At 44.4% G+C, this 12,240-nt stretch overlaps 1 protein-coding gene across 1 annotated transcript in view; it reads left to right on the top strand.

Moving 5' to 3' along the window:
* The first annotated feature begins 5,584 nt into the window (after positions 1–5,584).
* TNR (tenascin R) overlaps positions 5,585–12,240 on the top strand; it is a 127,708-nt gene continuing 121,052 nt past the window's right edge. Inside the window, exon 1 of the mRNA XM_066623118.1 lies at positions 5,585–6,083. Coding sequence (XP_066479215.1) covers positions 5,585–6,083 — 499 coding nt within the window. The remainder of the gene's footprint in view (positions 6,084–12,240) is intronic.

Here is a 12,240-nt window from a genome sequence, read left to right as displayed (position 1 = left end):
GCAGTTTCTGAACTGTTTTAGAGTGGGACTGCACTGAATTGTTTTGGGACTGATTCTGAACTGTTTTGAATTGGGACCACAAACAAACGAGCAGTCAGTGTAACTGCTGAAGTAGTGGTTCAGCCGAGTCATATCGTCTAGCCCCCATAACCACCCAAGCTGCCACATACTGCACTAATTGCAGCTTCTGAACTGTTTTAGAGAGTGGCCCCACAGAAAGTGCGTTGAGGAGTTCAGTCTTGAAGTTACTAAAGCATGCGTCACCTTAGCCAGATCCAAACAAGTCAAATATGGTCTCAGTTGGCAAACTAGCCCAAGCTGGGCCAGCTCCCGTTTATGTGAACTCTGGGTGGCGGAGAGCTAAGATGGGGTGGGGGAAGGTGGGGAGGAGGCATTCCAGGGTGGGCAGAAGGCAGGGGAAGGTGTGGCAAGCGGAGTGGGGTGGGAGAGGCGGAACTGGCGGAGCTCAGATATGGGTCCTCTTCTGTGATGAATGTCCCCTCCCCCCAAGGAGCTGGCGGTGGCTTCCTGACACACTTAGGATGCCATTTTGGCTGCACACTGGGCAGCTCAGGTTTGGGCTGTCCGTACCTTTACTGAGGACTTCTTGACTAGGAGAAACTCTGTCTTTTCAGGATTCAGTTTCAACTTATTGGCTTTCATCCAGTCCCTAACTGGATCTGGACTTCCACCCCACCCCACAGCACCCAGGACTTCCTCGGAGCAGGATGGCAAGGAGAGAGAGTTGGGTGTCATCCACATATTGGTGGCACCCCTCTCCAAATCCCTGGATGATCTGCCCCAGCTGTTTCATGTAGCTGTTAAAAAGCATGGGGCATAGGATAAACCCCGGTGTCACCCCAAACTGTAAGGCTAGGGTGCCAAACTGATAATACCATGAATGCTGCATAGTCAATCAGAAAACAAACTAAGTGGAGAAAAAACAACCCAAATTGGGCTTCCAAAACTCAATTGACTTCACTCTTAATGTCTGAGCACTTTCACTCTTTTGAGCCCTCCCATTGATGAATGGAGTTACTGTTTGCTGGGGGCAAGAAGCCAACCCCATTTCAACTGAACATTATACCTTACTCACTGTGGTGGAGTAGGTGATAAGCACCCCTAGCATGAAGCACAGTAGAGGAAAAACCCATACAAAAGCAGAAAAATTAACGCCAGAATAATTACAGCAAGCTATCAAAACAGAAGCCAATAGCTAGCTGCTGCTAAAGTACTACTGGATGAAATTACTCCAGAAAAAACCCCCCAATAAATTCAACAGCAATTGCTGAACTACATTTCTTCAAAAGAACTGCTTTCCTTCCATAAATGAGTGTTCCAATGAAAACTAAATGCAAGACAAATTTCCTGGCAGCAGGTAAGCAATAGGCAGTCAAGTTGACCCCTGCGCTGAGCTAGGAATAATGAGAATCCTTTGGCTCAACATCACAACTCAGCCTATCTGCTGGGCACAAAGTCTGTGCCACGTTTTGCTGCAATTCTTAAAAGCAAAGGCATTAGAGTGAAATGCTGATCAATGCACAGCCTTTCCAGCAAAAAACAAAACTAAAAAGCCCAGCCTGCAGGTCTCATTCTAGCTCTGGTGTAACTACACTGAAGGGAAGAGCTTTCCTACCAGGATGAATTTGGCCCACGGTGCTTGGATTTACCACCCGGCGGCTGCAAATCAATACCAAAATGGAAAGTTGCCCAGTTGCAAATAAAGACACTTTACCACATAATTCTGTGTGCAGGTGGGGGTTGAAATGACTTTTAACAAGCAATATTTGTGTGTTCTGAGCACAAACGTAAATAAACCTAATATTGTGCAGTGTAATTTAATGATATTTAATGCAGTGGCTTGTGCTGTAAGAGCCCTCGATCAAACACACTCTGCATTTCCAGGGAACATTATACAGTCTGAGGTAATAGTGCATTGCTACTTGGAACAAACAACCGCAACCCACCTTTTCATCCCTTCATTTTCTTCCTTCTTCAGTGCTGATTAATATAAGTATGTAGAATATAACTTTAACTATGGGGGGAGTGGGGAAGAGTTCATTTGTTCCATTTCATTAAAATATCAGCCACCTAAGATTAAAAAGTGTCAGGGCCCCTTCGTAAGACACAAACAAGACCTGGGGAAACGCACAAACCAACAGAACTGATTCACAGGGTGCTATCCAAGAAATGGCATTAAACGGTAATACAGAAAACAGCCCTTGGGGCTGATTGTAACTCCAGATGCTTTCCCAGAAAGCCATGCTACTTATCTTAGTGCTAATTATCTTTGTTTTCACTATTATTTATTTATTGCCATTAACATGCATGATATTTTACAGAGTAACAACAAGATTACAGGTTGCTTTTCTGGGGAGTTTACAATCTAAAGATCAGGGGAGGTATTAAATAGAAATGGAGGGCAGAATAAGCAGGGAAAGAATGATTATGTGTTCGATAACACAAATAGCCTTGGTTTAAAGAGGATGGAGGGATTGTGTCACTAAAAAGGAGGGTCTAATGAAAGATCTAAGAAAGAGAAAGAAAGCTCTAGAAAGGGGGTATTTCTTCGAGTGAGGCCCCCCCCCCAATTGATCCATTGTCCTTCCATTCCAGGTCTGGTGCACCAGACCCTGAAGAGAGACCTGTCACCAGTCATAACCTAGCTTCTTGATGCACCAGATATCTCGGATAGTGACTTTAAGTGGGAAAAGCAAGCCTTGGAGACTGCATATTCCTTAAGTCTGCATAAGGTGCAAGCTGAGGTAAAACACCCAGCAGGCTGCCATGGGGAAGAGGATTCAACATCCAATTCTGCCTCTAAGTCCAAAACTTGGCTGTAGTTTTCACTGAGAAGGTGAGTTTGTGTCTGGGGACACAACTGAATAGGAATCCACATAATTGAATATTCCTCAATTCAAAAAAATTGTCTTCATCTGGAAAACTAGAAGTCAGGGAGAATGGTTCTTGCCCCACCATCTCTCCAAGATGCTTGTTTTCAAGTTGCAGGGAACATTTTGGATGGAGGCAAATGAGCACCACCTACAGTCCAAAGGTGGGCACCCAAGAAACCAGTTTACCACCTCAGTGAAAACCAGGCCTTAAACATTAGCAGCAAGAACCTGCATTCTCTTCCTTGTTAACACATCACCCACGCGATCAAGTTGTTCCCTTGTAAGGCTCTACATCTTAAGCCGGAAGGTGAAATATCATTCACTTAAGAAGCTTCAGAGCACAAGATTCTCAGCCATAGAGCTGCCCCCTTGTGCAGGGTCTAGCAGAGGAGAGAAATGGCGCAATCCTAACCCCTTATGTCAGAGCTTTCCAGCACTGACATAAGGGCAATGCAGCTCTGAGGTCAGGGAACGAACATTCCCTTACTTCGAAGCGGCCTCTGTGAGTGACACCCAACTGCAGGATGCAGCACATGCCCCATTGGCACTGCTATGCCAGTGCTGGAAAGCACTGACATAAGGGGTTAGGATTGTGCCCTAAAGGGGGTAATTTATACCCAGGCCCAGGGTCAAAAAGAAGGCCCAGGAGCCAAGAAGGGGGCCCAGAAATTTCCTGGGATCTTATATTTTCCTATCTCACCTGAACTCACTGCCTGCATAGGATGTTGGTTCTGCGGCGGCGGCTGCTACCGAAAGCCATATGTGCTGGGACAAGGAATGCATACAATGACACAACTTAAGACAGTGTCAGATCTGGGAGGAAACTGGTCTGCTACAGTAGCTCTTTGGTTTGTGGCTCCACTGACCATGAAAGAGTGTATAGGAGCTGAGGGAGAGCTGCGGGGATACGGCTGCAAGTTTTGGTGCAAACAGGACACTTTCCATTGTAGTGTGAGCCTAAATATGATGATGCTAATTTTCTGCAGAGATTTTCTATATTAAAAGATTTGAGACAGATTTAGGGGTGCGTTTGATTTTCCATATTACTGTTTCTAGCTGCCAACACTGCTCGGGAAGGTAGACCTGGGCACTACATTGGGAAGCCCAGAAGACTTGATTCCAAAGATTTTTCCAGCAGTCACCACCCACCCCCTGCCCTGTTTTGCCCCCTCCCCTCCTGTGTTCTGCCCACCTCTGTCACCACCCTCCCCTGCTCTGTTTCATCCCATCCCCCTTTGGGAAGGGGCCCAAACAAAACTTTGCACTCCCTGATAAAATTTTTGGAGGCCCTCCCTAGAGAATGTTCCAATTGAACCTGCTGTGCAGCCTTTGGACCCAATGCTTTTAAATTTAGGAACTTGTGAGTTCTGCAGACTGTCCCTCATTCTGCAGGGTGCTCTTTTTCTCCCACACCATTCAGCATGGGAGTTGTGTTAAAGCTTTTTTTGCCCTCAGTCATCATGTAACCAAATTAGAATGGCTATGTGGTGTCACACTGCATCATTAGGTTGGCTTTGTGATCAAATAGTTGGCAGAAAAAAAATTTAAATGGCACAAAGCAGCTACTAGGGCAGTGTCTAGGGGCAAAGAGGTGCAAAACACGATACACTGGGATATATGAGTATTTCGGATTCTCTAAAAGACACTTTTTCATGTCCCATAATTGCTATGCTAAAAATGTACACTCCAGACAATTCAGCTCAGTCCTAGTTGCAACTTCATTCTGATAGGATTTAACCATTTGCCCATAATATAATTCAGAAGCTTTAGATCTCCTTTAATTTTGTCCAGTCACCCAGTTCTTCCTTTGTTCATAATTGGTTGAAAGCATGTTTGGTGCGTTAATAATGAGCCTACTTCTATATTTGTATACTGGATATGCTCAAACTCTAGTTGGCATTTTTTATCATATGGTGAAAGGTGGTCAATCAGAACAAACATTTGAATTGATTTGTTTTGATCATCACAAGAATACAGAGCTGTCTTGATACCATTTGAACTTCAGCATCCAACACAAACACCAAGCATCTGGGCTATCTCAGTGCTCTTTCACTGGATTTTTTTTTACTGCTTAAATTTTAACCCTATTCAATCACTGCAGCTTTGCACTGAAATTAGCCATGCAGCTATGTTTAGCTTGTCTAGGGGGAAAAAAATCAGATGACCACTTTGATCAGATAGTGGTGTCAAAGCCTCAATCAGTCCTCCATAGATGGCTACTGTCAACTGGGAGAACAGTTGACATCACTCAGAGGGATGGATTTCATCAAGGTCCTCCAGTTGAACAACCTGATAGACATTTTATAGGAAGCATCTCTGTTCGACCTGCTTCACAGGATTTCTGTGACAAGATTGTCATTGTCAGGCACTATGCAGATCAGTAAGTCATTAGTAGTAAAACAGCAACAGTAGTTGTAGCAGTGGTAATAAACTACTCAGATACATCCATTTGGTTGTTTTTTCATTCTCCTAGCCTAGTTGTAATTGGAACGGAAATTTATGCTAGTTCTTTTCATAATTGGAATCTGAACCTTCATTCTCAATTCTCCACTACTAATATTTCATCAGATTCCCATAGGAGCTACTTCATATTCTGGTATCATAAATACACCTTCTGTTCTTTGTTTCAGGCTGTCTCAGCACTCTGCTGTCAAAAACTGGCGTAGAAGCTTCCAGTCCTTCTCAAGAAAATGGGAGCTGATGGTGAAAACGTAGTTCTAAGGAACATTCTTGTTGGCCTCAACTTAATGCTGCTGGGATCCATTTTTAGACCCTTTGAGTGCCGACTAGAAGTTATAACAGAGAGAGTCAAAAGACAGCTTGCCAGTGAGGAAGGCAGTTTTGCCAATTACACATCACCTAGCAAAGAGCAGCCTATGGTCTTCAGTCATATATACAACATTAATGTTCCTCTGGACAGCCTCTGCTCCACATCCCTAGAGACTTCATCTGACCCGGAGGTGAGTTCGGAAGACGACCGGATGACAGAATACACCGAGCAAACTGCAGACAGTGAGAGCCAGGTCACCTTCACCCATAGGATAAACCTTCCCAAGCAGTCTTGCAAGTGCACTGCCTCTTCCCGGGACATACAGGAGCTGCTGAGCCGGATTGAGATGCTGGAGAGAGAGGTATCCATGCTCCGGGACCAATGCAACTCCAATTGCTGTCAAGAAAGTGCAGCCACAGGTAGTAGCTGATGCCATAATAATAATATACAGTATTTATATACCGCCTTTCTTGGTCTTTATTCAAGACTTTATTCAAGGCGGTTTACACAGGCAGGCTTATTAAATCCACGCAGGGATTTTTACAAATTGAAAGAAGGTTCTCTCTTTCAAGAACCACCACATTCAAGCTGTTACACTCCGATCTGGTTTAACATTCTGGCCTCCATCCTCCCACGCTCCGAGCAGATGGAACAGCTCAGCTGCAGCTTGCCAGCTGCTTCAAGGTCGCACGGTGCCGGTGGCCTCGAACTGGCGACCTTGTGGATGTTAATCTTCAGGCAAATGGAGGTCTTGCTGGGGCTAAGAGTTTTCAGTGGAATGATAAATGAATGTGGAGTCATTTGCCTAGAGATAATTCTCCATTGTGCCTCCAAGCTTCCAAGAATGTCTACATCAGTGGTCTTCACCTTCTGCAGAACTGACGCCCAATTCAGTTTTCAACCCTGCTAGAACTTTATACTTATTATAGTTTTTTAATAACATATATCCATCTTTCTCCTTTCTGTTTATCTTCTTCCCTCCCCTCTTTCTCTTACTTTCTCCTTTTCTCTCATTCTACCCCATATTTTTATTCTTTTTTAAACCCTTAAACAAGACATTATGGTGGTGTTGCAACCCAGCTTAGGCTACTACATGACCCATTTTGTGTCCCAGTCCACTAACTAAAGACCAAAAGTCAGTATTACAGAACCCCTTACAGTGTCTCATGGGTGAAAATTCCAAAAGTCATTAAACAGGATCAAAAGTATGGTCACCCCTGACCTTCTGTACATGATCTAGAGGTACACCCACAGTAGATTCCCACCTCTACCACCCTGTCTTTTCAGGTGTGCAGCACACCTTGTTTTTGAAGATCAGTCCCATGACTAATCCTCAACCAGCAGCAGGCAGTTTTGCTGATGGGATGGGGTTGGAGGAGGAAAGATAAGGAAGCATACTAACCTGACAAAGGAAGCATACCTGAATATGGTTAGGAATTACTACTATGGTTGCTAAGTCACACCTCTCTCCCTCTCTCCCACTCACAGGCAGCCTGATCCTAACCTGCACTGGAACAGGCAGGCCAGCTGGCCTGCCCCATATCCAGCACAGAGCTGGGGTTGGCTGTCACACAACTCGGAGAAAGGGGAATTAATTTCCCCTACCCCATGATGTGTGGCAGCTGCCCCAATGGGACTACTTGGATCTGTGCCACCAAAATCAGTGGCCCGGTGAAAGGTCAGACTGCTCAGGAGGGGGGATCCTAAATGCTGGATCCTGGTATTGCCCCCCCTCCTGGGGCCAGTCCGCCCACTGAACTGCTCACTGCCCATCCTCCTCCTGCCCTGAGATGTCCCCATTCCACCCTCCCCTGCCCTCCCCAAACCCCCACACCAGCATAGGGAGGCCAGTGTGCTTTACCCCTTTCCATCAGCACTGAGGTCAGATCTGTCCTCCTTGTTCCAGTGTGCTTCCTTGCACCAGCCCAGCCTACTCACAAGTCATAACAGACATGCCTTACGGCACATTTAGAACAGTATTTGGCTGGTGCAACAGACATGCGCTGGCCCAGAGAGCGCTCAGGATTGTGCTCTCACTCAAAAGGACTAGCGAAATGCTGAAAGATGGTAACTGTGATGGGACAGGTGCAGAATATTCATCAATAGTAGAAGATTTCAGGGTGTAGTGCATGCTATGCAAAGATGCTTGTTGTGACTATTGCACAAGCCTCATGTGTTCCAGACTTCAGGGCCTTTAAAAACATGTATAGTAGAAGGAAAGAGAAGTTGGGGAAACAGTTAATACAAACGCCACATGCTTTTTTGCCACATATATTTACCATGTCAGAAATACATATACACTATGATAACTAGAAACTTATCTCCCAACTGCAGCAAGTGCAAAAGTTCTATTTTAGAGGAGATGAAGAAATATAGAAGCAAAACCTAGATGACTGCACATATATGACTGTGTGCAAGGACTGCTACATGCTCATCTACTAAACAAAAGGTTACATATATTATAATATCTGTATCCAACTTTTCCTCCAAGGACCTTGTTAACAAACATGGTGTAAGGTAAGAAACTTTACCTCTTTTGGGAGGCAGCCTCCCTGCCTGAATGCAGCCTCCACAGGCTGGCACATGTACTTGCGCTGGCCCAGCCAACTCTGGAGGAGGTACAATGAGCCTTACAGCAACAGTACTGGGCTAGCGGAAGGAACTTGCACCAGCTCAGAGTGCTCAGGATGGCACTTTCAGTAACCATTTTGAGAAAATTTCTCCATGGTTATTGCAGATCCATCCAAACCAGAGCGTAGAACAAAAACTAGAAAGCAGCAGTCATCCAAAAAGGTAAGTTGTACTCCTTTCTCTGTAGCAGTTTTGAAGTAAAATTACAACATTTACTGACGGTTTCCAAAGCAATCTTACTATGGCTGCAGACAGTAAATCAAGAGGTGCAGCACTTCTTTCAGGCTACAAATCGACATCCAGTTCCATCTGCATAAGTTTCAATGGACTTAAGGGACTTGTGCACACATAACAGGATCACATCCTTTGTGACTGTGAAAATCAGAAGGTTTGGGGCTTGTTCTGCTTTTTAAATATCCAGGAGGATATCTTCAGCAGTCAGGAATATCGTCAACAAACACCCTTGATAATGAAAGCAGGGAACTATCTACACAGGTTTTCATCTGAATAACAAAGTACAACGCTTTGTAGAGCTCCCTGTAAACTTTCCTTCAGGTTTGGTCTTTCAAAAGAAACAGTTCAGTTGGTCATCTCTACAAAACAGTTCTTCAGAACTAAAGAAGCAGCAAGTGACTGTAATAAGATAAGTTTTGAAGGGGTTTGTTGCCATGATAAATTCCAGTCCCATGAGGGAAACATAGAGTGTCAAAAATATTCTGCACCTGAGGGAATGTCATAAAAGAGAGTCATTTCCTTGAAAGCATTTCTGCTTGCTGTTTTGACCCCTATTATACTGTTTGACATCCAGCAGGGAAAGCTGTGGCAAAATATTGAAATCCGCCCTTGATCTCAAAACGGATGTTGGAGTTTTGGGATGTGGAAGGCTGCCGTCCCTGAAAGCACCACACTGGATTAGTTCCTGAATGGCAGAGAAGAATGGGACTCTATGGTTCCTTATGGATGATGCAATAGTTGCTGCGGGAACAGTTATGCCACAGGAGGCTTGGGCAAATTGCACTTAACACCATACAACTTTTACCATCGCTGATCTCAAAATGGCTGGGTTTCTACTAGCGTTGCCCAAAACTGCTTCCCTCTATGCACTCATTTGTGGGATGTTTTGCTTTCTAGCATCACTGAAATAGGGTCAGACCGAAATACTGAACATATCCCCCCCACAAGCACCCTCCAGCACATTTTACAAGCATCTACACACACACAGAGGACACAAGAGACATGGCATGTTCAGGTGGTAATTTTTTACCCCAGATTGCCCAACCAAAGCACTGATTGGACACTAAAGTGGCTATATAGGAAGAAGGTGACCTTCCTATTGGGGTACAATACCACCCCAATCCACTGTGTATGGGATCAAGTTTAATTTGAAGTTTGGGAGTTTTCACCTCTTTCTCTGGGACTAGACAATCAAGGAGCAGGGCAGGCTATTTTCTGCTTGTTTTTTCAAGAGTTTTGCTACTGGCTCCATTCTCACGTTCATGAGTCTGTATCTCTGTGCCACCAGGCATAGTCAGGTGTCATGTCCTACATTCATCAGGCAGTGAAGCATGGGGAAAGGGCTAAACACCCCTCCCTGATCTAATTTCCCCTGATCAATTCAGGGGCTCAGCATGGACTTTTGTTAGATGGGGACTAGGCTCTTGCAAACAGACTGTAACCTTAAATTATGTTGTAGTACACATTTATAACTATCCTAAAATGACTGTAAATATTAATATACACATTATATTTCACTCTCAAGTAAAAACAAGCATTGGAAGCAGAGGATAGTGAGTTCAAAGTCAGGGGGAGAGACCTGGTTTCAGAGAGGATTTTCAAACAATGATAGGTACTAAAACCCAAGAGGGTTTTAATTTGACCACTTGGGCATCCCGCTTCTATGGGTGCCAGCACCGACAGGTGCAGTGGTGCCAAAAATGGCTACTGCTGTATCCAGTGGCCCTGCAGAGGCCGCCAGAAGTCTCCTGGAGGGAAGGGGACATTCGTTCCCTACACCTAAGTAAGGATGTAGGCCCCGCAATGGGGCTACTTGAATCTGTGCCAGCTGTTTCTCCCTCCTCCCACAATGCTGTAAGCATGCTTTATGACACATTTATGACTCCAAGTGCTGGAGCTCAGCGCCAGCACTATGAGCCATTAGGACTGGGCCCAAAGTTTCTGAACATTCAAGACTAGAAAAGTACTGTTAAGAAGGGCATATCTAATGTATGTACTATTTTCCAAAACAATCTCTTTTCCTATTTGGTCTCAACTTGGAACAGGATTTGAATACTGCAAAATTATCTTTAATGAGAAGAGAGCTTCTGTCCAAGCAGCAGATCCTCTCTTACATCCAGATGGACTTTTGATGTCCTCCAGAAAACCCCTGAGCTGCAGGGAGCAATTCATGGTGACTAGTATATTCACTTGGGTAGAAGCCCAGCTTTGGAACTGCAGTGAAGACCTGCAAGTCAAAATAGAACTGAATTTTGGCAGACTCGCATGCTCCAACTTTCCCTATGTATGGGGGACAGTCCTGATTTTCTGTTATCTGTCTCTAGTAAATCATTTATCCCATTTTTGCCCTAACTTTGCCTTTTGTGGAGGCATCTGATGGTAGCAGCTGCTGCAAAGTCTCACAGGAGACCATTCTGTGAAGATCCTGTTTTTTCCTCCATTCCTGCTATCTTGAATGCTCTAGTATTAGAATCTCTGGCACAAGATTCCTGGCACAGAAATAAAGTTTTCCGGGATACCCAAGTCCTTTGTAAGGACTTTGGGTGCCCTGGAGACTATATGTCCAAAGACTTCTGGTGCGTGATACGCTGCTGAGCATGCTCATGATAGCATCCCTGAAGCAAAGAGTCCAGGGAATATGTAGTCTCCAGGACACCTGATACTTATACTAAGGAGTCATTTACTTTAAGGGCAATGGTAAGGTATCTCTGAAGGTCTCTGAGCAACACCTCCCTCTCCCTTCCCTGCAATGGTGGTGTCCTAGGTGCATGAAGGCCTGGAAAATGCAGTTCTTCAGTCCATCCTATGAAATTTTATACTCTGGAGCAGTGGCGTAGCTAACCCATTTGCTACCCAGTGCAAAGAAGAGTTTGTAGTCCCCCCACAACATCAAATTTAACTAATTAAATTGGTGTCTTTTTTGTGACTCCACCCCAGATTAACAGCACAGTCCTCTGCATGTCTACTAGATACTTATAGTGTATGAAATTTTTGCCAAGTAATCAAGCTCCAATTATCACTTCGCCTGATCTCCAGGTCAATCAGAGAGCAGAGCCTTTCAACTCTGAAAAGTTTCCAAGCTCAGGCAAGCACCTCCTTAGTTGCTATAGTGACTTTCCTGGGAAATTCCAGACAATGTTAACCTTTTATTCTCCTCTGTTCCCTTTTGCTGTTGCAACCTGGTTGCTTTTTACAAATGCATGCATTTGGCAGAAGTCTTTTTTTTTTTTTTTTCCTTTTTCCAACACCAGGATGGGATCCCCTTTCCATCTGAAGCAAAGTCCCAGGCTACAATTCAATGCACCATTATTTAAGAATAACACCCATGGAACGAAGTGGGTCTACTTCTGAGTAAAAAGGGTTGCAAATATATGCAGCCCCATCTATCTGCTGTGAATTGAATTGCACACTCCCAGTTATGGGTTGTGTGCTGTGCGTAGAGCTTATGGCTTAACACACCAGACACCTTAAAGGTGGATTTGATTCATGGTTCTCCTGCAGTGGTTCCCAATCCTTTTCACTTGCATATCGCTTGGCAGCCCATTTCCATAAATATTAACAAATGTACCCTTCATATTAGCAAACTGTTTGTAATTAATAATACAAGCCCTCATCTCCTCCATATGAAAACCCAGACTTCATGTATTCATCACAGTGTTCTCCCTTTTTATCTGTTTGAGGAACAGAAGACTCTGCCTTTGCACTGTTTTG

This window comes from Tiliqua scincoides, chromosome 4 (assembly GCF_035046505.1).
Source record: "Tiliqua scincoides isolate rTilSci1 chromosome 4, rTilSci1.hap2, whole genome shotgun sequence".
NCBI lineage: Eukaryota > Metazoa > Chordata > Lepidosauria > Squamata > Scincidae > Tiliqua > Tiliqua scincoides.
Note: the sequence above shows the minus strand (reverse complement) of the source record. Positions and strands in the feature narration are given on the sequence as shown.